At 45.7% G+C, this 26,043-nt stretch overlaps 1 protein-coding gene across 1 annotated transcript in view; it reads left to right on the top strand.

The window, feature by feature from the left end:
- The window catches only part of map3k3 (mitogen-activated protein kinase kinase kinase 3), a 70,853-nt gene extending 44,823 nt beyond the window's left edge, over window positions 1-26,030 (top strand). Inside the window, exons 7-17 of the mRNA XM_028819897.2 lie at window positions 832-943; window positions 8,908-9,041; window positions 10,400-10,473; window positions 12,868-12,935; window positions 13,459-13,551; window positions 14,773-14,964; window positions 15,391-15,539; window positions 16,554-16,685; window positions 21,245-21,374; window positions 22,123-22,300; window positions 23,774-26,030. Of these exons, the coding sequence (XP_028675730.1) occupies window positions 832-943; window positions 8,908-9,041; window positions 10,400-10,473; window positions 12,868-12,935; window positions 13,459-13,551; window positions 14,773-14,964; window positions 15,391-15,539; window positions 16,554-16,685; window positions 21,245-21,374; window positions 22,123-22,300; window positions 23,774-24,002 (1,491 nt within the window). The 3' untranslated portion in view covers window positions 24,003-26,030. The remainder of the gene's footprint in view (window positions 1-831; window positions 944-8,907; window positions 9,042-10,399; window positions 10,474-12,867; window positions 12,936-13,458; window positions 13,552-14,772; window positions 14,965-15,390; window positions 15,540-16,553; window positions 16,686-21,244; window positions 21,375-22,122; window positions 22,301-23,773) is intronic.
- Window positions 26,031-26,043: the final 13 nt, after the last annotated feature.

The following is a 26,043-nucleotide window of genomic DNA, read 5'->3' on the forward strand; positions in this document are numbered from 1 at the left end:
GTCATTTGATTTGTGCGTGTTAAGAGGTTTGCCTTGCTTAGCTAACATTTTGTTGTAATGTTTATACCCGTTTTAGAGAGTGGTGGCTGTGAGGCTAGGGATCTGCACTGGCAATCGGAAGGTTGCCGGTTCGAATCCCATAAATGCCAAAAAAGAGACTCTGCTCTATTGGGCCCTTAAGCAAGGCCCTTAACCTGCAATTGCTAAGCGCTTTGAGTAGTGAGAAAGGCGCTATATAAATGCAAAAAATTATTATTATTATTATTAAACTGTTAGTAAATAAATGTTTTTGGCACGATACCAGACATGTTGAGGTTCATTTTTCGGAGAATTAGGGGTGGCATTGGCAAGGGCAGCAACTCTTGTTTGACGGGTGCCAGGAGCAGCCATTTAAACTGTCATCCAGTGAACCAAAATGTTGTGATCTCTAAACTGGTAGAATATCAGGTCGTCTCTTGTGCTCCTCTGCAGCATCAATGCACATACCAGCAAGTTTCAAATGCTTTTTAATCCTCAAGTCGTTTGTATGTTGAGTTGGTAAAAGCAGCTTGATTGTCGGGCTGCTCCCCATTAACACAAAGTGTGCGATTTCAGACCTTGCTGTGTGCAGAGTGTGTTTTGTTTGTACTGATATGTCTGTGCAGGGTCATCTACCGTACCGTATACTTTATACTGTACGAGTGCAGTTTGTATTGTTGTTACTTTTTTGTTACCTATGCAGCGGGTGCAATTAAGACCTTCAGTGTACGGAGTAGAAATGGCAGAGTGAAGCAGTAGCATTGCTTGGGTTTGCTTGTCTAAATGAATGTCTTGTGACTGTTTAACCCACAGGTGACTTCACATAGCCTTCCCAAGCAAGTGCGCATCAAAGCATCCCAGTCCGTGGGAGATGTCACCGCAGCCTTCCAGCCCCCAGAGCCCAGGAGCCGGCACCTGTCTGTCAGTAAGTACTGCCACATGTGTGTGTCTCGAGTACTTTTCATGCTAGCACTGTGTTGGCAATCAGAACGTTGCCAGTTCAAATCCTGTAAACACCAGAAGTGACTCTCCATTGGGCCCTTGAGCAAGAGCCTTAACCTGCGATTGCTTTGTCTTGGGTATGACGTTAATCTGCAAGCAGGTCTTCCAACGTACGGGGAAAACTTGAGGGTTGGTGGCAGGATTGGCACTCTAGCCACCATCTCTTCTATATATTTCTCTTCTGGTTCGTCCCACTTCCTCTTCAAAAGCGGTCCCGCCAACACGGCATTTCTCGATTCCTGTTCCTGCTCTTCCAAACTTTTCTCCACGCTGCCTGAGGCCCTCCCATACACCCCCACGAAGCTTTTCTTGATTCCTATTCCTCCTTCGGACCACTGTGTTCCCCGCTCCTCTCTCATGACCCCATTGGTGTCACGTCACCACCCTATATCTAGCCTGACTGTGTCACCTTTCACTTCAGCCACGTGTGCGCCTGGGAGTCTTTTCCGTAGCCTGCTGCAGGAAGGTACTCTTGTCGACCATTGGCATTGGTTTCGCTCCTTCCTATTTTCGTTATACTGCGATGGTTGTTTCCTAAGCCTTTGTTATAAAATGAGCAACAGTCTCCCTAATTTCTGCCAAATACTGCCTGTTATCTATCTTCCACGGTTCTTGAGCCCTCACTGTTGCCTCTTCCATCAACAAACACAGGCTGTGGAACGAAATGAAAGTCCTAAAAGTCACAAAAAATATGAGAGCTCTCAAAAGTGAAACTCAGTTTGTTCAATGGCTTCTTCAAGTTCGGGAAGGTAAAACTAGAGACACGGCAGAACTACCTTCTCAATGTTTACCACAACAACCAGACCCAGTTGCTCAACTTTACGGTGATATTAATTTCTCGACTGTGACTCCCCAAGAACTTGCTACCAATACTGAGCGTCACAAACGACGATTCTCTACATATTAACAACAAAGTTCTTGATCTTATACAGGGTGAGAAAGTGACCTTCAAGAGTGTAGATACAGTAGTCAGTGACGATCCTAATGATCAACTAACGTACCCACAGGAGTTTTTACACACTCTCACACCAACTGGCATGCCTCCCCATATCCTTCATCTGAAGCTGGGAGCCGTAGTTCTGCTCCTCCGAAATATTATGCCATCTAAAGGTCTTTGCAACGGAGCAAGACTCCTCGTTACCCGAATACATACAAATATTATTGAGTGCAAACTGATCGCTATCCAGAATTCTGAAACAATCTTCATTCCCAGAATCTCTCTCCTTCCTTCCGACACCAATCTCCCTTTTAAATTTAAACGCGCACAATTCCCACTCAGACTCGCCTTCTCCATAACTATCAACAAGTCCCAAGGACAAATGTTTGTAAAGATTTGCGTTAATCTACAACAAGCAGTCTTCAGCCGTGGTCAGTTGTACGTGGCTTTTTGTAGGGTTAGATCTTTCGACTCATTATCTGTCGTCTCCACCAAAACACCTATTCACAACTGCGTCTTTCAAGAAGTATTTATTTCTTCTTGATTTCTGAATTCCTTTCTCACCGTTTTCCATTCCTATTCTTACACCGGCGTATGCTACGACGGGCGTCGGCTAGTCATAAATACAGTGATCCCTCCTCAATCGCGGGGGTTGCGTTCCAGAGCCCCCCGCAAAAGGTGAAAATCCACAAAGTAAAAACCATATGTTTATATATTGTCATGCTTGGGTCACAGATTTGCACAGAAACACAGGAGGTTGTAGAGAGACAGGAACGTTATTCAAACACTGCAAACAAACATTTGTCTCTTTTTCAAAAGTTTAAACTGTGCTCCATGACAAGATAGAGATGACAGTTCCGTCTCACAATTGAAAGAATGCAAACATATCTTCCTCTTCAAAGGAGTGCGTGTCAGGAGCAGAGAATGTCAGAGAGTGAGAGAGAGAAAAGCAAACAATCAAAAAATCAATAGGTGCTGTTCGAGCTTTTAAGTATGCGAAGCACCGTGCGGGAAGTATATCGCGCAAAAAAGCAGCCGCAAGTAAGCCCAGCAAGGATGGGAGCAATATGAAGGTAGTCTTTCAGTGTTTTTTTAGACAAGCATCCGTATCCTCTAGGGGTGCAAACAGCCCCCCTGCTCACAATATATTTGAGGAGTTTTATTTAATACGTAATACGTGCTCTGATTGGGTACCTTCTCAGCCATCTGCCAATAGCGTCCCTTGTATGAAATCAACTGGGCAAACCAACTGAGGAAGCATGTACCAGAAATTAATAGACCCATTGTCCACTGAAACCCACGAACTCTGCGATTATATATTTAAATATGCTTACACATAAAATCCGCGAAAGTCGAAGTGCGATATAGCGAGGGATTACTGTAAATAAATAAACACCCACTGTTGCATTGTGGTGCTGAGGTGTCACCCGCTGCACTCGGATTCCAATCCAGGGGGTTTGTCATGTGGTGGGTGCAGCAACACGCCATCAGCGCATACTCCCCACCAGCTACCACCCCAGGTTGGGACTTGCTCTTTCATGTTGTGGACTTTAACTTTGCATAGTGTGAACCCCGAGTGTTATGACACGCCATAAGGTTAGTAATAACAAAAGCAGTACGGGAAGATGGAAAGGAAGAGCTGCAGTTTGGATACTCCTCAAGGCCTCATAGGAACTGACGATGGTGAGATGGCCACAGCCGAGGAGCACTTTGGTCAGGTGGAAGAGGTTGTCCCTTAAAGATGTTTTCACACTTGATCTCCACCCTGTGTTACAACCTCAAGGGTGCTGTCGGTCATCAGTTGATATTTTTTAATTCATTGCTGAAGCATTAAGAGCACAGGCCAGACACAGGCACTGGAGTTTATAATGAACGTTCACTGATTGTCGTCCACACTTCTATTTATCTTCACCCATTAGAATGTTTTTATGCTCTTCCACATTAGTAATGCCGGTCTGAAATATTGCACACTAGCTGTGCAGCGGGTTGGACCTTTCACGGGGGTCAAGTCAACTTGGAGTCAGCCATGTGAGATTGTGCAGAAGGCTAAATGACGCAGATCTTGAGTTTTGGTATACAGACGGATTTTCCTTACCTTTGGTGTGTTCATTTTGTTTCCTGTTAATCAAACAACACAACTGATCACACACAGAGCGCAGACCTTTTCAAATTTATGGTGAGAATTAATCCACTATGGTTGGTGTTTAATTGTGATCTCCTCCTTTCATTTTTGAAACCCTTCTTGCATAAATTCTCCTGATTTGCAAGTGTTTTGGAACCCTTGCAGTTACCTTCTTGTCTCAGCATCAAGGGATTAACCGTACTCTAATAAAATATACCATGAAATTAAACTGAATTAGTTTGAAAAGGGTTCATGGTGGTCTTTTATTCAATCCAAAGAAGGTAATTTCTCGGTGCATTGAGAGTGAAGACCTAACAGAAATGACAGTTGTCAGCTGTTCATTCTTATATCCTTTGATTATTTACAAAGCCTGCAATAAAGACATGATGCCTGCAAAATGAGTCTGTGCAGCGTTCTCTCCCTGTTTAAAAAAGAGAGGCTCTTCATTTTTATACAACGTCGTGTTCAGTGAAGCAGCCTGCTGAGTTCCAACTCGCACTTGAGTGTTGATGTCCGTGTGCCTTGAGCGCATCAGTCTGTTTCAGCGCGGACGGAGGAGTTCATGACAACAGACACAATGTGGGCTGATGAAAGCTGCCTGAACACTTCAACTACTGTGGTCTGCAAATGTTTGGGCCCCCTGGCTTAAATTGTCTCTTACTGCGAAGTGAGCAGAAGAGAGAGACTGCTCACCCACCACAAGGCATTGAGTTAAAGATGACGACGCATTTCTTCTCAGTATTCTATTACAGATTAGTGTGTTGTTTTTGTTTTGTACAATGTACACTGGAACAAAAGGAAAGGAGCTCCAGGCAAAAGTTTGGGCTTCCCAAGATATTTGAGGTCTCAGATAACTTTTCCCAAGGTGGTCTCAGACCTTCATTAGCTCGTTAGTACTATGGCTTGTTCAGTCATCATTGGGAAACCCCAAAGCTGTGTAAATTCTCGGACGACTCACACCTCGTCCCAACAATCAGCAGCCATGGGCTCCTCTAAGCAGCTGCCTACCACTCTGACAAAATAAAAAAGTGACGCTCACAAAGAAGGCGGCGACAAGATAGCAAAGATGTTAAGAAATGGCAGTTGATTAGAACAGTACAGGTCAAGTTGAGGCCTGGAAGACCAAAAAAACTCTGAAAGAACTGCTCGTTGGATTGCTAGAAAGACAACTAAAAAGCTCCCCGTTTGAGTATAAAAGACCTTCAGGAAGATTTAGCAGACTCTGGCGTGGTGGTGGCGTCGACTCTGCTGTGCAGTGACACCTCAACTCATGCGACCTTCATGGTAGACTCTGCAGAAGAAGAAAACCTTTCCTGTGTCTAAACCCAAAAGTCAGCAGATGAACCCCTAAACAAGCCTGATGCATTTTGGAAACCAGTCCTATGGACTGATGAAGTCAAAATAGAACTTTTTGGCCACAATGTGCAAAGGTCTGTTTGGAGAAAAAAGGGGGCCACATTCCCAGAAAAGAACCCACCTCAACTGTTAAGCGTGGTGGCGGATCGATCAGCTTTGGACTTGTGTTGCAGCCAGTGGCACAGGGAACATGTCGTTGGTAGAGGGAAGAATGTATTCAAATAAATAGCAGCAAATTCTGGAAGCAAACATATAGCACCATCTGTATGTATAAAAAAGGTGACGTTACAAAGAGAATGGACCCTACAACATGTCAATGATCTGAAACTCGCCTCCATATATACAATGGAACACCTCAAGAGGCACACGCTGACGGTTTCCCGTGGCCCTCGCAGTCCACCAACCTAAACATCTTCTGTGGAGAGACCTCAACAGCGGTGCATGCAAGACGGCCCAAGAATATTACAGAATTGGAAGCCCTTTGCAAGCACGAGTGGGTGAAAAGACCTTAAAAGTAAGAATGAGATTGTTCTAATGTTCTATCTAGACAAGAACAGGCCATTCAGCCCAACAAAGCTCGCCAGTCCTGTCCACTTATTTCTTCCAAAAAAACATCAAGTCGAGTTTTGAAAGTCCCCAACGTCTTACTGTCTACCACACTACTTGGTTGCTTATTCCAAATGTCTGTCATTCTCTATGTTAAGAAAAACTTCCTAATGTTTGTGTGAAATTTCCCCTTCACAAGTTTCCAGCTGTGTCCCCGTGATCTTGATGAACTCATTTTAAAGTCACCGTCTCGATCTACTGGACTAATTCCCTTCATCATCTTGGGCGGAGTGGTGGCTCTGAGGCTAAGGATCTGCGCTGGTATCCCGAAGGTTGCCGGTTCGAATCCCCGTCACTGCAAAAAGAGATCTTACTCTGCTGGGCCCTTGAGCAAGACCCTTGACCTGTAATTGCTCCAGGGGCGCTGGCTGTACAATGGCTGACCCTGCGCTCCGACCCCAAGGGTTATGCGAAAACTAACAAATTCCTAATACAAGAAATTGTATAAGGTGAAATAAAGAAAAAAAAACCACTTCAGCCAAGTCTCCTCTTCCTCTCCTTCAGGCTCAGCTCTTTTAATCTTTCCTCATAACTCATCCCCTGTAGCCCCCCGTAATCAGCCCACTCGCTCTTCTCTGGACCCTTTCTAGTGCTGCTATGTCCTTTTTGTAGCCCGGAGACCCAAACTGCACCAGGACTCCAGATGAGGGCTCACCAGTGTGTTTATAAAGCTGGAGCAGACCCTCCTGTGACTTGTACTCTTGGAGGGCCACAAAAAGCATTTATAAGCTGTGATACTCACCAAAAGGGGGCTTACTAAGTACTAACCATGTCGGGGACTTGCTTAAAATCTTAAATGTGTCGTCTTTTTAACTTCTGATGCCTTGTGGTGATCAGGTCATCTTCTGCTCCTTTCACAGTTCGCAGTAAGACATTTTACGTTAAGGGGGCACAAACGTTTGCAGGCCACCATAAATAACCTAACCCAGACAGATCATTTTACACTCTGCAGATCTACAGAGCAACCAAAACAGTAAGTCTTATAAATGAATGGAGGCCCACTTGTTACTGGGACCAGTTTAAACCCACAGTGTCCACCTTCATTCTTGTCACCGAGCTCCTTTGCCATCTCTTCTGGTGCTTGGCCAGATGTTTGCAGTGCACACAATGGAAATGAGGCAGCACTGTGGAGCGGTGGTTAGTGCTGTTGTCCCATGGTGCCGGTGTTCGGAGTTCATCTGTAATGCACTTGCTCCCTGCCCAGTGCTGATGCTGCTGGGATATGTTAACCAGGTTTAACAACATAATGGAAATTAAAGCATCATTCTCTTAGCTTTCATTCTGCGACTAAAAATATATGTAAAGTTTACTTTGTAGTTGATTTTTTTTTTTTGAGCTCTTAGCTGAGGTTTGGAAAGTTTAGTGATCGAGCCAAATCAAGGAGAAGCGTCTGAAAGTGAGATAAGGTCTCGGAGTGGATTGCTGTGAAGCACTGTCCAGCTTTCTCTCTGCCCCATGGCTGCTGACAGCCTTTGTTTTCCTGTTAACTTCCTTTGATATACAGAGACTCAGAACCACTTCCCTTTCCTGATCAGCACTGGCGGCCTCCCTACAATAGCGACTGGACCCCTGCCAGTCAGATAGCAAGAATGCAGCTTTCATTGTAGGGGGACGAGGGGGAGGGAAAGTGAAAGTCCTGTTAAATGGCACCCCTCGAAAGGTCAGCAATAATTGTTTTCTAGTCTAATGCCATGATGCTGCAAGTCCAGGTAATGGTAATTTGAAAGGAGGTGAATCTAGCAACACTAATACAAGAAGAACAGGAAGTCAAATTATTACACAAATTCCAAATTCAAGCTTTCATTACCAACGTTGTTGCTTCTGTTCTAATCCCATACACGATGACTCTCTGCCGGTAATTGTGTGCAGTTCTGCGTTGTCGTATCCTCAAAGCCATGCTTGAAATAAGAAGGGTACACCTTAGGACACCACAGCTGCCTGTCCTGCTCTCCCTGGCCTTACGTGTGACAGTCCAAGAATTACAAACCGCAGTGCGAGCTTTATTACTACACGTGCTGATTAATTACGGCCTGCAACGTGCTTAGCGTGCTCTTAATTTCCACTCCAGAGCTGTGAATTTCTTCTTACTATTTTGTGATCGTTCAGATACTTTAGGGGGTGAGATCTTGTTACAAGCCTAACCGAGAACACGGAGGTAAGCTCGTTACACATTGAAGATGTCGCCCACCTGCTCATCGCTGTCTCTAAGCTGAGCGCTCTAGTGCTGCTGAAAATCATTACATCTGAGATTCTTATAGCAGACCTTTGTACCTCCGTGCGCAAACTGAATTTCTTCCTTAAAGTAGCAAGAAAAAGTATTTTTGGCTAACGCTGGTGTCAAGTAGCACATTAAGAAGTTAAATGTGACGGATGTTTAGTTGCAGATGTTCATCTTTATAGTGTCCCAATGCATGCTTACAGCTAAATGACAAAATGCACACTCATCAGCGGTGTTACACAAGGGGAAGTGTGGATTTCACAAAGAGGCCTGTGTGAATTAGAAACAAATGTCACTGCCTCGTAGACAGAGCTGGTCACCAGGTGTCAGGCTAAGATACTGGCATAGACTAGAAGATGGCGAAGTACATTTGGACTGACTGGTGGCTGCCCGCTTGTGTCCTTTATTTTTAATATGACCCCTCTGTCTTCCTTGAACCTTGTACATGCAGTTCAGGGTCCTGTGAAACCTGAGTCAATCCTAGTAGTTGGTTCTTCAGAGGTAAATCGTATCCTACAGTAGCGTACTTCGCTCCATTTTTGTTTATCAGACACTGACAATGTGTTGGCTGGACATACGAGTCTGAATTATTTCACTCTGCTGTTACTGCTAATGCAAGTTTAATCAATGCCTGTCTTGTTTGCACAGGTTCACAAAACACTGGTCGCAGTTCCCCTCCTCCTGGTTACGTACCTGAAAGGCAACAGCGTATCGCACGGCAGGGGTCTTACACCAGCATCAACAGTGAAGGAGAGTTCATCCCTGAAACCAGCGACCAGTGTGTGAGTATAACCAGTGTGTGCGTTCTGAACCTGCTATGGAGAGAGACCAGTGCTGAGTGCATCACCACGACAAGGCAAAGCGTTTTGAATTGATTGGTGCCGTTGTCATCAAAACTGGTGGGCAGGTTAACAAGTGATGCCAGCTTAACAATATGCAGCAGCCGCTCTCCCTTTATAACATGCGTGAGCCTATTTGTGAACTGACCTCCACTTTGTCATCATCATCCCACTCTTACCAACACAAAGATCAGAGTGATTTCCTTCAATTTAAGTGGCGTGATAAATGGAGGGGAAGCTGAGGCCTGCAGTGTGTTTAGTTTATTATCTTTCAAGGTGGCACATGTCACAAAACAACGGTTAAAAAAAGAAAACCGAGTGCACTCAAGTGTGAGTCGCTTGGACTGAAGTGTAAGAGAGACGGAGTGAGCCTGTCCGAGCTGCTCAGTCGATGGAGTGGTCCAAATAACCACTAAGCTGAGCTCGTGGCAACGCTTGCATCCCTGAGGCTGCCAACAGAAGATGCCATTTACTCTCACAAATGCAGCGTGTTGTAAACTGGCAGGAAACCGAAAGAAAAACGAGGTGGGACTGGTAGAATCCTGGTAATTTAGTGAAAGGACTCCATGCGTTGTCCTGTCTGTGTGCAGGAGTTCCATTTGACAGCTTTTATTGTACTTTATTTTAGTAGATGTAACTTCTGAAGTCAGGGTTTTTATCTCGGCCTAGCTTTTTCCTGCATTTCCTCTTCTAATGTTGGCCAAAAGATGTTATCTGCCATTGTGGAAATAGAAGCTGATAGTGTGCAGCATTTCATGTGCTGTGATTGCTGCTGCTGCCTCAGCCGGGTACCTTTTAGTCCTCCTCTGCTGCCAGCGGCTGTCTTGGCTGAAGGTGGTGAATTATCACTGCTTCCTGCAAATTCCGCGTGAATCTCCAGTGACAGTTCTAACTGACATTTAAATTTGAAGTGTGACGATTGCCCAATTTTGACCACACAAATGAGAGATTTTCTAAACTTATCGTAGTTGTGTTGTTTCCCTAAGATACTGAAAGACTAAAATTCTCTGTGCAAGTTAAAAAATGTGCTCATTTCTTCAGATGTGCGTGCGAAAGCAGCGAATAGAGGCATCTACTGTGGAGAAGAAAGGGGAGGATTTGGGCAGGCTGTCGGTGGGCATTGGGAAAAGATGCCTTGAATTTTATAGCAAAGAAAGAACCAATTTGTGCGGCCTAAACTTCCCTGATCACCTGTTGCTGTGGTTTTGGTTGCCTGCCCTTAACTCTGCTGAGCTTATAAGGCCACCATTAGTGCTTGTGCCGATACATTATAGAGATTATGACTCTGATCTATCCCACAGATGTTGGACCCCCTGAGCAGCGCAGAGAACTCTGTATCCGGAAGCTGCCAGTCGCTTGACCGCTCCGTGGATAGGTAAGTTTTGGTGACAGAGGTCGATATATTTAAGTGTGTAGAGGGGAGCCAGACTCCCTGGCCATCTGAATTTAAGTTAAATATTTGAATATTTAAGTTTTCTGACATCTAAAGGGAACTGAAAAATGCAAAACCACCAAATAATTTCCCCCCCATGTGCAAATAAAACAACGAAGAACTTTTCTAATATGTTAACTTCATAGCCGCTGTAAGGCACTTGGTTTAAAGAGTTTACTTCGATCTAAATTACACAATGTCATGAACGTTTATGAGATCATTTTCATAATAGCATGGAAATATGCCGTGTGTGGGTACTTCTAGGGTTCATTAAAGTTTACAAAAGACACAGAACTGGAAATGACTGAACTGTTAATCCTCATGGTAAGCTAAGTTGTCGCATTTTGAGTTTACTCATTCAGCTTTATGGATGTTTCAAATAAAATGAATTACATGCTGGTTTGGAGTGCCAGTGTCTCGCACCAATGCTAGTGCGTCTTTTTATTAGTTGTGGTATGCCAAGTGGGGGTTTTTTTTTCTGTCTGAGAAAAATCTTGTCATAAAATTACTTGAAAATGTCCAAGTATTGATGTTTGAAGACTTTTTTTAAAGTGGTAATAGTGGAGGAAGAAAGCAGTGTATTCTAACATGGTGGCAGGTATATATGCATAATCAGAGTGTGCCAGGCGCAGAATGCTAATATGGAATGGCCCAGGACAAGGGAAGGACAGCATTGTTTAAAGCAAGAGGATACCCTCGGAGATGAGAGCCTGCAGCTGGCTGAAAGAGTGTGTGAGGGTGCAGGCCTTGTGGTAGCCAGTAGGCCAGTCAGGGCTGTGCTGTCACTCTCTCTCTGTTTATCTTTCAGTTCCTTTGTTTTTACTCCCTTTGTTTAACATTTTTAGTTTTGTCTCTCTCACGCTCTCTCTCACACTCTCTCTCTCTCTCGCTCACTCTCTCTCTCTCTTTTCTTTTGTTCTTCTCCACCCCACCCCCAAAAACCAAAAGTTTCAACTTAATTTGTTTTTTCTTTTGGGTTATTAAGTTGCTCTGAGGTGTACCTGTTCAAATATACAAAGTGCTCCATGGCCAAAATATGTGGGCACCACTGGTAATTAGTGGGTTTGGCTATTGATACCTCATCCATGAAATGAAGCATCTAGCCAGCCATAACTTTCAGTAGACAAACACTGGCTGTAGAATGGGTTGCACTGAAGAGCTCTGTGGCTTTCAACATGGCACTGTCGTATGATTCCACCTTGCCAACATATTAGATTGTCAAATTGCTCGCCCTGCTAGGACTGCCCGAGTCAACTGGGAGTGCTGTTACTGTGAAATGGAATGATCTAGAGGCGATAACAGGTTAGCCATGAAGTGGAAAGCCACTCGAGCTTCTCAAAACAGAACCGCCGAGTGCTGAAGCACATGGCACGTAAAAATCCTTTTTTCATTCACTTTCAAGTTCCAGACTGCCTCAGGAAGCAAAATCATCTCAAGAACAGTCCAAGAGCTTCCTGAAATGGGTTTGCATGGCCTAGCAGCCAGGCACACGTCTAAGATTGTCCTTTGCATTGCCAAGCACTGACTGGAGTGGTGTAAAGCGCGCCGCCATTGGACAGTGAAAGTGTTCTCCGGAGTGATGGATCACACTTCACTATCTGGCGGTTGGGCGAACCAATCAGTTCCCTGTGCAAAAACTGCACTCCTTACAGAAATGGTGTAAATATTGATGTCATACAGCTTAAAAGGCCTTCACAGGGCCCATGACCTTAACCCATCCAAACACTGTTGGGATGAATTGGAATGCCAGCTGTGAAGCAGGCCTTATCACCCGACGTCCGTGCCCAACCACACTAATGCCCTTGTGTCTGCATGGAAATGAGTTCAAAAATGTGGTGGAGCTCCTTCCCAGATGAGTGGAGGCTGTTTGAGCACCAGAGACGGACCATCTTCTTGTTAATACCTGTTTGGTTTTGGGACAAGGTGGTCATGCGGTTGTCCTGAAGTGCTGGCACAGCAATGCCAGTGATAGTGCTGATCACATAGCACTTGATGATTTCTCTTGGTAGGCTGAAGGTGGTTCTTGTAGCTTTTATTACTGAGTTTTGAAATTGAGTGGCACTCTGCATTTTGGATTCATATGCTAGACTCCTACCAGGTAAACCAGTGGGTTGAGAGCGTTGTTAGAAAATGTTTGTTTGTCACAAAGTGAGTGTATCGAGACAGAAGAACACGCGAGAGCAGTCAGTCTGTTAATCAGCGTTGAAGTGGATGAAGATGGTTAAAAGGTTGACCATAATTCAGAAATGGGGATTTGGACTCCTCAATATATAGTGGTGCTTGAAGTGACATGTTCCACAGGGTGGCTTTACTCAGTTTTTTTTTTTTTTTTTGTAGTCCATCTTTTAGGAAATCACGAATGTCCCGGGCCCAGAGCTATCCAGACAACCGGCAAGAATTCCCAGGTGAGACTGCTGCACTACCTCGCATGTCTATCAAATCTAAATGAAATTATGGTAGCATTCATTGTCACTGCTTATGCAAGATCAGAACTCGCTGAACAAGCCAAGGTAGTCGTCATGAGAAGCAACCCATGCTGACATTTAAATATAATGGATATGCATGGTGTAAGAAAGCCGAAATTGCAGAAGTTTCAAATGAAAGAAGGAACAGATATGGACGCACGCAGTTCTCTTATCTTACCCTCGCTGTTAGCTGCTGTTGCTCAACTGTTAACTCCCGTGGTCCTCCTCTGACATAAGCCAAAGCTTTCCAGTTCACCCATATGTAGTCAGCAGGTGAATATTTGAAGACTGGGTGGCTCTCTTCTAATTCCAATGAAGTTTCAGTTTCTGGATGACTTGTTGGTCTCTGTAGTGTGTGATGTTCCTATATTTGTTGAATTTCCTAAAAGATAAAGGTCCCGTAGAATTGTAATCAGGTGAGATCTGTGCATTATTTATTAAACAATCTCCCCTTTCCCTGCAGATCGGGAAAACCAGATCTACGACAAAGCGGGCAAAGGAGGCACCTATCCTCGTCGGTACCACATGTCCTTACAGAACAAGGATTACAATGATGGTAGGTAACATGTTGAAGTGAACCAGTCATGCTTCCTTTTCATGTGCTAGCCTTTAAGAGTCCTCTGATGCACAAGCAGAAGATGAGTGGTCATTCCTCGGCAGTTTAGGTAACTTTAAGAAAACTTGGCCAAGTTCAATGTGGTGCACTTTGAGCTTGATGATTATTAAACGTGAGTGTGTTAAGTGGCCATTGCTGGCTAGACTCTCCATAACAATGATAATAATAATTCTTTATATTTATATAGCGCTTTTCTCGCTACTCAAAGAGCTCTCCACACAGGGAGGACCCGGGATGCAAACCCACAGTCTCCTTACTGCAAAGCAGCAGCACTACCACTGCGCCACCTCTGCTTTTTGTCATTTCAGCTGCCATTGTCACCTAATTAACACTGTTAATTCATGCTGTCTGAGCCCTGGTGGTTTTGTACGCTTTGGGTGAATTTCAGTTTTAAGACTGAGCAGTAAAACAAACGCCAGGTCTGGTGTGCCAGGTGTCTGCTGAAGCAGGTTATGTTGTTGCTAGAAGTGCCATCAAGAATAGCCTCTGGGGTAGGCATGGCCAGGAGCAGCTTGTTGCCACAGCTTATTACGGTGCTGCTCAGTCTTGTGCTCCATAGCTATTTTATAATTCTCAGCATCTCTGAAGACAGACTTCCATTGAATGGGCTGACCATGAAAGGTTAAAGGAAATGGTGGCATGGCTTCATATTTGTTTCTAGAATTGGAGACATGCATGTAGGATAAAAATGAAGATGTTATCATTTAGCTAAGGCTGATACATGAAGTGAACATAATGTTCAGAACGGGCTAAAGCAAATTATGGAGAAATCCAAGGTAAGTGCTGGAAACTCGGATGGTATGAAAAACATTAGAAAGGCTGGAATCAGAAGTAGAAATTCCATGAAGATCACTCATGAGCAGAAACTGTCTGCTTACTTTTAAATTAACAAGCCGCTGATCGTAAGAGAAATTCCCTAGCAGCAGGAGATGCAGCTTGGTGAAAAGAGGGAAAGGCCCCAGGAAAAAAGGCAACTATAATGGACATCCTGCTGTTTGTTGGTAGATGTCAAGTCTCTGTCGCATGGTCTGATTTTGGTTTTGTTTTACTTTCTTTTTTTGTATTTTCTTTCTTCAAGTCATATTTTACATTTGTCATTTTTGAATGCTCTGAGATGCCAAGGAGTCTTCTAAAAGGAAGCGTGCTTTGATGTTCCTTCAGGTCGCAGGACATTCCCTCGGATTCGAAGACAGCAGGGCAACCTCTTCACGCTGGTCCCCTCCAGCCGCTGCCTGAGCACCAATGGAGAAAACCTGGGCCTAGCGGTGCAGTACAAAGATGGCCGAGTGCGCCTACGGAGTGCAGACAGTGAGAACACTCTCAGCGTGCAGGAGAGAAACATCCCAACAAAGTGTAAGTCCTGCCGCACGACTGCGCATAATCTCGGAATGTGACAGATTGGTTTTGCTTGGGGATTCTTTTGATTCTTAGAGGCAAAAACGTAGCAGACGTCTTTTCCTGTGAAGAGTAGTAAAGGTGCTGTTGAGTATATCTACTAAAGCTGCAGGCTGCCGGCTCTCAGTTTGAAACAAGTATTGCATAAAGGCTGCTTTGTCAGAGTTAGGAAATAAGTTAAGAAATGCCTTGCATGATAGGGCTGAAATCCAAAAGACGACGACGTAGACAAGTGCTGGTCAGGCAAGAAGAAGATGAAATCTACCCAAGCAAGCATCCAAAACGAATTTTGTAAACCAAAGTGAAACACCAGCACCTGTTGTCCTGTTCTGTGTGTCTGTGTTGGACTGATAAACGTATGTGTGTTCTGTGTCCTGTTTTCAGCCCCCAGTGCCCCACTTAACTGGCGAAGAGGGAAACTGCTTGGACAAGGAGCCTTTGGACGTGTCTACCTGTGCTATGATGTGGACACGGGCCGGGAGCTCGCCGCTAAGCAAGTACAGTTTGATCCAGAGAGCCCGGAAACCAGCAAAGTGAGTATGAAGTAATGTTGGGGGCGGGAAGGGTAAAGGAGAGTTGAGTCGCCTTCCTTACTGAGCAGGGACTCGCGGTAATGGAGTAGGGGTGTTGGGAAGAGACCACTGAAACCTGGAGGACGATCCTCCAGCAATGTCCCATCATTTAATTCATTCACATAGTTCCGCTCTCCAGTTAAGTGGAGTTAGCTTGCCGCAATCCTTGGACATGAACATTATGTGGGCAAGAACTTTCATGAGCTTAATGGCACACCGATGTCACTGCAGTTTTAAGTGAATTGCCCTTATGGCAGTGCATCCTGGTGTGATTCACATATGGAAAGACCTCTGTGTGTTGTCTACACAAAGCAAGTCACTCTTACTGCTGTGGACAGCTGAGCACCCCATGCCTTGAAGAATAGGAAAGAGCAACCAGAATTAAAGCAGACTGACTGACGGACCGAGTGATGTAGAAATGAACAAAATTCAGACCATTTGCACACCGGAGCAGTCAGGGAGGGACACAGGGATCAAAATGAAGCAAAAGTCTTCTCCCTCCTCTTCAAACAATCGGAGCTCCTGCTGTAGCGCTTGTTACTCCTTCCTGTCTGGCTCCCTAGCCCTTCAGCCCCTTCACTTTGATATCGAGTCCGTTACAGTAAGTGCCATGTCCGTCCTGGTCCACGTGGGTGACAGCCTGGCAGCCCGGAGTGTTCTGATGCTGCTTGACCGGTGTGTGTGTGTGAGTCCGTGATGGGGTTTTGTTTGTTTTTTTTACTTGAAAGCTGCTTCCTGTCTGCCGCTCAGCACACTAATTCTGTCATTTCCGGTGGAAGGCCTAGGCAAGTAAGGGGGAAAGTAGAGCAGGAATAGTCGGTGGCCCTAGTTCGTTCTCATGTTTGGTTTTAGCTTTTCCAGCATGGTGATAAGCAGATGGCCGCCTTTTGTTTTTCTCTCTCTCTGTCTTTTTTTTTTAGCTGTTTTAAACAGATTAGGATCCTGCTTGGTTAATCTTACTCCTTCTCTTGTCAGGAGGTGAGCGCTCTGGAGTGTGAGATCCAGTTACTGAAGAATTTACGACATGAGCGGATTGTACAGTATTATGGCTGCCTGAGGGACCGAGCCGAGAGGACGTTGACCATCTTCATGGAGTACATGCCTGGGGTATGACGTGGCCAGCAGAGTGTGCTCGTAAATTGGACTGCGCTCTTTCCTTCCTGGCTCGTGATTGGCTTCTATTGATTTTTTTCTTTTTTTTTTCTTCACCAGCTTGCTTTGCTGTTCCACATGTGTCTCTCATTAAGCTCCACTGAGGTCTTTGCCCATATTGAGGCGATGTGCCTTTAGAGGTTCAGTTTTCTATGCCTTAAGCCTTCTACTGCAACCCAATTCCCCCCACTTTTGCTTTACACCTTTGATTTGGGTCTCAATGAAAAACCCTTCACTTTGCCATCCCAGGAGGAGACGTCTGAATCTACGCAGTGGCGTTACGTTTCTGTGCCCCCTTTCCCCTCAGAGGTGTGCCTTCCGCTTTTTTGCTCACATGCTTGTCTGCTCCTTTTCTTTTAGCCATCACTGCCAATCCTTGTCCTTGGCCTGCCTTCTCCATTGTTTTAAAAGTGTGTGTTAGTGGCATTAGAATGTGCTGTGACTGTAAAGTTCTTTTTGTGGTGGTAAGTGTGGAGTGGCGATGTTTAAACGTGTGTGACAGCGAGTGACTGTTGCCTTTTCTTTCCCCTTTTCTTCATATTGATAACACGGTAGCCATCAGTCAGCTTTTATTTTTATATACAGATGGGCGCAGCATGGAGCGTCGCTAGGCTTCATATGAAGCAAATAAGAATGACGGACCCTGACTTGACTTGAGCCTGTGGTCAAATTTAACTTGCTCACTGTATATTTTACATATGGAGATGATAATAGTAATAATTCTTTGCATTTATATAGCGCTTTTCTCACTACTCAAAGCGCTTAGCAATTGCAGGTTAAGGGCCTTCCTCCAGGGCCCAACAGTGCAGAGTCCCTTTTGGCATTTACAGGATTCAAACCAGCAACCTTCCAATTGCCAGTGCAGATCCCTACAACAACATTTATTTCTATAACACATTTTCATACAAATAATGTAGCTCAAAGTGCTTTACATGATGAAAAAAAGACAAAGTAAGAATTAAAATAAGACAACACTAATTAACATAGAATAAGAGTAAGGTCCGACGGCCAGAGTGGACAGAAAAAACAAAAAAAAAAAAAACTCCAGACGGCTGGAGAAAAAAATAAAATCTGCAGGGGGCCACGAGACCACCCAGCCCCCTCTGGGCATTCTACCTAACATAAATGATCAGTCCTCATTGTATTTAGGGTTCTCATGGAAGGACTTGATGATGATGGTCATGTAGACTTCTGGCTTTTAATCCATCAATGTAGGAACATCACGGTGCTTCAGTTAGGTGGTGGTGGCACAGGTCGCCACCACAAAAAAACGGGAAAAGAAACAGAAGAGAGAGTAGGGGTTAGTACGGATTTTAGAGCCACCATGAATAGTAGTTATAATGAATATACAGAGTATCAGGATTAAATTACAGTGAAGTTATGAGAAGGCCATGTTAAAGTAATGTGTTTTCAGAAGTTTTTTAAAGTGCTCCACTGTATTAGCCTGGCAAATTCCTACTGGCAGGCTATTCCAGATTTGAGGTCCATAACAGCAGAAGGCCACCCGCCTCACCACTTCTTTTAAGTTTTGCTCTTGGAATTCTAAGGAGACACTCATTTGAGGATCTGAGGTTATGATTTGGAATATAAGATGTCAGACATTCCGATATATAAGATGGAGCGAGATTATGTAAGGCTTTATAAACCACTAGTCATTTAGCCCGTTACAATAATGGGCGCTAGAACAGTAGTACATAAACATTAGTAGGAACAGTCTATATTAAATGGCGAGGGACTTTGACCTCATTCTTTTTGTTGGTCGTATTTTTCTTTCTTTCTGTCTTTCTTTTGTTGATGTTTACTTGCTGAGCTGACCGTTCTTCATGGGCTGCCGCCGTGTATTGTGTGTACCTTTAATTTTCTCTGGCGGTAATGCAGGCGTGCGCGTCGGTAATATGCCTTTAATCTCCTCTGACAGTAATACTGGCTTGTATGTGGCTGTAATATGAGTCACTGTATTGTGTACCTTTAATTTCCTCTCACAGTAATACTGGTTTGTATTTCCGTAAAACGCCTGTAACTTTCTCTGACAGTAATATCACGCATCGCACTGAGCCCCGCGCATGCGCACTTCACCAGAAGACACACACACACGGACACCTGGACGCACACAGGGATTTTATATATATATAGATAAGCAGAATTTTAAAGTCAATCCTGAATGACACAGGTAACCAGTGTAGTGACATCAAAACACTGGAGAAATGTGCTTGGATTTTTTCTTTTCCTAGTTAGGATTCTAGCAGCCGCATTCTGCACTCGTTGCAAACAATTTGTCTTTTTTTGGGTAGTCCTGAGAGGAGTGCGTCACAGTAATCTGTAAAGTGTGAATTTCCCCTTGGGATTAATAAAGTGTATGTATATCTATCTCTATCTCTGTCTATCTAATCTAGTCGACAGAAAACACAAGCATGAATTAATTTCTCAGCATCTTTCAATGATATAAGAGGTCTAACTTTTGCTATTGCACTTGTTTCTTAAGTGAAAAAATGCTGTCCTAGTGATGTGATGAATATGTGATTTAAAATTCAGGTCACAGTCAACAGTATCCCCTAAATTCTTTACCTCCATCTTGACTTTTAATCCTAATGCATCAACTTTATTTCTAATAACCTCATTATATCCATTATTGCCAATCACTAAACTTTCTAGCCTGAGAGCCACCACTCCGCATACTCAATAGAACAGCCAGCCCCCGGCATAATTTAATGTCGATATCCCAGACTTGAGTCTAACTGGAACAGAAGCTACCATATTATAACTTAAACCAGTGGATATCAGATGTCTCCACAACCATTTGAACTTCAGCTCTTGTCAAAGTGGAAATCCTCACCAGTTATGATGCACCTTTTTTTTTTTCTTCTAACAGCATTTAAGTTTAAAAAAAAAAAAAAAAAAAAAGGCCGTTGGATCAGTTTAGTTAAATATAATTACAAGTAAAGTGCAAGCGTCCACTCTTTGTAATGGAGTGTTTTAAGTCCTGGCCCAACATGGTTACTAACTGAAGTGATTATGATTGGCCTTAAATACGAGTCGGTGTTCCTTCTGAATTTCTCTGAAGGTTTCTTTGCTGCATAGTGCAGAGATGACCGAGATCTACAAGGAGCAAACAAGATCTGTGGAGTGAGGAGAGGGTTATAAAAGAACTTCCAAGGTGGCCCATTCTAAAGAAATGGAGGAAATACGACTGCACCAAGATGATGTCAGGGGGACCCCTCCAAAGTTGGTGACCAGACAATGGAAAAGCTGATCAAGCAGGCCACCAAGAAGCCAACAGCAACCACAGCTGCAAATATTTTGGGCTCTTTCTGGCCCGGGTGTGAGCCAGTTTTTGATTTGGCTGGCCTAATGCAAGTCATTTCTTACAAAAATGGCCGCCCTGCCCATGTGTATTTTGTAAGACACATTCGGCCTCCTAAAACCATGTAGAAAGATATCTTCAGGTGGGACTGAGTCAAGGCAGAACCTTTTCGTTCCCAAGGCAGCATTTCTTCTGACGTCTAATGGACCCCCTCACTCCCAAGAGCACAATACTTTGAAGAATGGTGACTGTGGGGGTACTGAGAAGAAGAGGACCAAGTGAAGAGCACCAACTGTATTTGGGAGTAAATTATACTGCCGTCTGCCTGTAGAGAGGACTGAAGTTCAAATTCACCCTTCAACACAGCGCTGCTCTGAAGCATACAAGCAGCTCAACCAAGGAGTTGAGTTGGCGTCCTGGAATGCCCTTCCAGAACTTGGACCTCAGTGTCCTCCACTTAAATCGGTGGACTTGTCTGGATGGCTGTGCAGAGAGATACACCCTCACTGTACGTAAGACTGGGATACATTTGACAGGTTTGGTAGGCCTGCTGCTGGAATCGAAGCCCAGGAGGCTTCAGCTAAATGAAATTGTAGTCTTGAGTCGATTCCCAAAAGCTGCAATTTCAAGAAGGCTTTGTGTACTTTTGATGTCCACTGTTACAGTAGCGTCAGATCTTTAGGTCCAACATGAGCAGTTCATCTTGGAAGGTGTCGGTTTTTCCTTTGGTTGAAGCTTCCATTTTGTGGAATTGTAAGCCAGACTGTGACCCCCCATTCTTTGTAGACATTTGTGCCATCGAAGGGGGACCTTAGCCTTTGATTGGTTTTGCTTTATTGCCTGGTGATGGACTGGGGATTTATTAAAAGCTGGCTGCTGTACTAAACTTGGCGGTGACGTCTTAGCACAAGAAGGGAGAGATCTGGTGACAGTTTTCAAGTTGGTAGGCTTTACGTTTGATTCAGGGGGTCGCCATCAGAAAACTGCAGCCTGTTTTTATTTTTGAATGTCCCCGGTCTGATACTGCCGTACTCGGTCTCAAATCAGCGTATCGATTGTGTGGCTTCTGTGCAAACATTCTGAGTAGCCACAGAAAAAGTCAAAGCCGTGAATGATCGTCCATTAAGAGAGGGGACGCTGCGAGTTTGAGACCTGGGAATGTGGCATGCAGGTTCTGAATGTCCTTTCTAAATGACGCTGCTCTTGTGTGCAGGGATCAGTGAAGGACCAGCTGAAGGCCTATGGCGCCCTGACGGAAAACGTCACCCGCAAGTACACACGGCAGATCCTCGAGGGGATGTCTTACCTTCACAGCAATATGATTGTGCACCGGGATATCAAAGGTGAGTCCCAGGCATTACAGCAGAAAGCTGCCGATTGCTCCATCTTCTGCTCGGATGCAGTCCAGGGCACCTTTCCCTAAATCCACATGGTTGGCTTGTCGCTACTGCGCTCCTTCCATGGTATTTTTGTTTTACCGTATAATTGTTTCTCTGTTGGGATTTAATCATTTAATAAAGCACCGTACAGTGGGTTACCTCTGAAGAGGCCACATTCTTGGGCCAAAGTTCCTCTGGAATTTCCAGCAGATGAGAGTCCAGGCGGTCCGCAGGCTGAGTTGTCTGGTGGTCCCTGGGCACATTGCCCCCTTTGACCTTTTGACTCCTTTCAAGAAGCCTGAACTCTGACCTACTCCTGCATTGTCTGGCCTTTTAAATAGTAATAAAGTGCATTTAATAACGTAAAGCCCACCTAATGATGTGAACTTCCCCATGGGGATTAATAAAGTATCATATAGTGCCTTTCATCTATTAATCTAATGGCTGAGATGTGCAACTGAAATGGAAAAGCTTAGTGAAGCCTGCTGACTTAATGAGACCAGTTCACGTTTGAAGCTCGATAAACCAGCTAGACATGGCAGTGAGTACCCAGAAGAACACGCAGTCACCTGTTGCCTCACGTTGGCAGAAGTGATTGACTGAACGCTGCCATCTCTGCTCCGAGCACCAGCACATTTCTCCTGCCCGTCGTCCATAGACGGTGGCACTCCTAGGACCGCACAAGTGACGGACTCTTTGTTTTTTTTTACAGGTGCCAACATCTTACGAGATTCTGCAGGGAATGTCAAGCTGGGAGACTTTGGAGCCAGCAAACGTCTGCAGACTATTTGCATGTCTGGGACGGGAATTCGCTCGGTGACCGGCACCCCATATTGGATGAGCCCGGAGGTGATCAGCGGCGAGGGCTACGGCAGGAAGGCAGACGTGTGGTGAGCCATTTTGTTTTATTTGGACAGCAGCAAGTCTGACTTGTGGGTTCAAACGTCCTGCAGGGTTTGTTTGATTCCTTTAATTTCTAAGTTTGCTTTTTAAAGCCAGCTGCCCCTTCTGGATTTGTAGACTTGCTCAAAGTGTAGAGCTGTGAAGTGCGAGTGTCATACGTGGACAATCGGGTGGAAGCCATCCATTCATTCATTCAGTCAGTCAGTCAGGAGCGTTGCACACCTCTTGTTAGAGCTTCTATATTTTTATAAGTATGTTAGTAATCCCGCCATTCTCTCTCTTTCTCCAGCGGTTTCTCATCCTCCTCACTTTTCTGGCCCGACTTTCTTCTCCGTGCTGGTGGTGTTTCTCACAAGCACAGAGTTCCTCCCCATGATGATCCTCTGCACCTGCTGCTTACGCCGCCGTCTCCTCGCTCGTTTTCTTCGTGTTCCCTTTCGTGTCAAGGAGCCGGCTGGCACTGTGCCTGGCAGCTGTGGCCTTTCTCGAGTCCCAGCTCCACCCGGCGTTGCTTACACAGATGTCGTGCATTACCTGGATTACTGCAGTCCTGTAGTCCGCTGCAGTCTGTGTAACTTGACGCTCTAAATCGAGATCCTTGGCTTTCAAGTCCATTTTAGTGCCGAGTTGGTTTCCGCCATTGAAACACAACGCTGCTCTGCTGCCTGGCAGGCAGCATGTGGAGACCATTAGACTGGCGCATTGTGGGGCTGACACTTGAGTTGCTTTCTCGTGAAAGCCTTTGCTTATTTACATGTATGTGTAGTGCCATCGTGTGAACGTTCTAAATAAGGCCACCTTAATAATGATGGCTGGTCAGTCTCAGGCCATGTGATGGACAAGTAGCAGCCCTTTGTGTGGGCTTCACAAACTGCACCATTGGCACGAGTCTTCTGAGGGCAGTGCCCGGGTGCCTTTGTCAATACCTTCCCATCTTTCATTACGCCTCACGATGACTGATGAGTGCCAGGTGCAGCACCAAGGAGTGACGCTTATGCCCGTGAATCAGGATGAAAGCTCTGGAGCTGCGATGTGACAGGGTGGTCCTCACTTCACTTGTCATTAGCTAAGCCGTGTCGGCCGAGGGTCTGACTGGGCAGGAGCCAATGTTTTCAGCGCGCTGCCTATTTTTGACGATGGAATTTTCCGATTGCACATGGCTGTGAATCCCCACGGAGGTGGCAGTGTGGTGCGGCAGGGTTCTCTCCTGCTGGATGAAAATCCCATGAAAACGCGCGCCGCTTTCGTGTGTCCGTACCCCCGAGCCCCCTTTATCAGAGTTGAAATGCATTCCAGGAGGGAGCGCAGGAGCATTCGGAGTGGCGATATCTCGGGCCAGGCAGGGCTGCTTTTGTCCTTCCAGTGGATGTGGCGGTCTGTCGCTTATCGTGTGCAGCGTCCTCCTCATCCTCTCGGGCGTGGGCTTCATTCTAATTTGCTGTGTTGGCTTTTGCCTGCAGGAGTCTGGGCTGCACGGTGGTAGAAATGCTGACTGAGAAACCTCCCTGGGCAGAGTTTGAAGCTATGGCTGCCATCTTCAAAATTGCCACCCAGCCAACCAATCCGGTGCTTCCTTCCTACATATCGGAACACTGCCGGGACTTCCTGAAACGCATCTTTGTGGAGGCGAAGCACAGGCCGTCGGCGGAGGAGCTGCTCAGACACCCCTTCTTTCAGGTCTTGTACTGAGCGGAGGTTGTGGAGCAGAATGGCGGCGGGCCTGGGCCTTCCTGAGTTGGACTGCGAGCAGAAGGTGGCGCTTACGTGCCCAGTCTGCTTTGAGGAAGGGGAGTGCGGTGTGGGAGTAACGGGGGGCCCTGGAGCCCCGGCTTGGCATTTTAGTCACCTGACACTTGGGTGTGTCTGCGAGTTTGTACCAAAGATGAATTTGATTGCCAAAAACACAGATGTGCTGGACGAGGAGGCCCGGACACCCGACTGGCACGGCTCTGCTTGGCACACATCGCCAAGGGTGTCGACGGTGGGCTCGGCCGGCAGACTGTCACCAAGGCTTTGCAGATAAGCCACTTCTAAGTGTTACTTTGTCCCCGATGCACTTTTATGAATGTTGTGTTTTGTATTTTGCTTTTAGGTTTTTATTTTGTTTTTTTTATCATTAATGTGACTTTTTTTTTTTATTTATATCCTAGAAATTTTGATATCAACTCAGTAGACTGTTTGAAATCTAAAGATGCCTTAAAACCAAACAACAGAAAAGCAGCTGGTTTTGCCAAGATTAGACGGTGGGTTTATTTTGTAGGGGGAGAGCCTGAAGAGACGCGCCACCTCGCCTGCTGCGCCACTCTGGGGACGTTTACCACCTCTGGGGAGGGCGAGCCGCTGCACTTGAGCTTGGCACGGTGGCATTGAAAAGCCAAGCTGTGCCCGTTGTTCAGGTTTTCTTCCCTTGTGCCCAGCTACCTGCTGGCACTCACCGGTCCATTTTCTTTTGCTGAAAGCCTGAAATTGCCAAACAGATTGACCTTCTGGGCTGCCACCCTTGTAGTTCAGAGAGTACCAGGACCTTCCTCCACTCTGACAGTTTTGTAGGATGGCCGTGCTCATGGGTACATGCCAGTCTGAATACCCTGTTTTGAGTCTCGTCCGCTCCCCCTTTGCCAAAGGTGCAGGACATCAGCATCCCAGAGTAGTCTTGATTGGCACGATCAGCCCCCCCGTTTCCATTATGTAGAACCACGTCGGAGCGCTGGCAGCATCTGGGCATGTGAATGCTGCCCCCACGGTGCTATTGGTGCTGCAGTGAGTGCCAAATGAAGTTTATTTTGCCCCCGACCCATACTACATGCTCCTGCCCACACGTGGTGCCCCCTGCAGTCTGTTACCTTTACTGCCTTTCCAAGGTGGCCAGTTTGGGGTGAACTCTCCAGAGTGGCGGACGGAGGTGGCGTTTTCTCCCGGCCTGACGTTTCCGTTGAGCTTGGCGCTCGTTTTCTCGGTGCTCAGGCATTGCTGCCATCTGTTGCTGAGAATGTCTCTCCTCGTGCCCAGCCTTCGCCCCTTGTGCTTTGTTTCGGGCTGTGGGTGTGTCTGGTGCGCCCGCGCTGGTCCAGGTGGGCACGGAAGGAGAGGCCCCCTTGAGCACTGAGAACGCAGAGGCTGGCGCTGAACGGGAGATCCTGAAGCAGTAGTGCGTGTACAGTAGCCGACGATGATGATGATATTGAAGTATCCAAATGTTTATCGACAGGGAGCTTGCAGTGCAAAGCCAGCCCAGTGTATCAGATTTATGTCAATAAAGTGGTCCTATGTCTCGATGACACGCGAGTGACGCCTGCTGTGTGACACAAAGAAGGGACGAGGCAGCTGCCGAGTTCAAGTCCTTTATTGGTGACCTTGACACTCTGACCTTCACACCAGCTCTTTGTTTCTTAAATGCATAAAAAAAGTAAAAAAAAAAAAACACACCGCGGTGCCAATCAAAGACCACGTGATGAAGGGTCGAGTCTCGGGGACCCCCCAGGAGGGCCACAGGTGAGTCCACATCACTGACTGTCTGACCAGGAGGGAGCCCCCCCCTTCAAGATGGCTGGACCCACCGGGCATTTCATGAAATCACAAAGCTGCCCACTTACTGCCACTGCACATCTCTTAAGGGTGGGCACCTGGTATGAGGGAGGGGTGGCAGTGGGGCCTATCTGCTCTCTGAGGTAGACGTCATGCAGGCCCAAGTGACCACCTGTAAGCCCTGGGGGTCCAGCCTACCAGTCCC

The sequence above is a fragment of the Erpetoichthys calabaricus genome, chromosome 14, assembly GCF_900747795.2.
Source record: "Erpetoichthys calabaricus chromosome 14, fErpCal1.3, whole genome shotgun sequence".
Classification (NCBI taxonomy): Eukaryota; Metazoa; Chordata; class Cladistia; order Polypteriformes; family Polypteridae; genus Erpetoichthys; species Erpetoichthys calabaricus.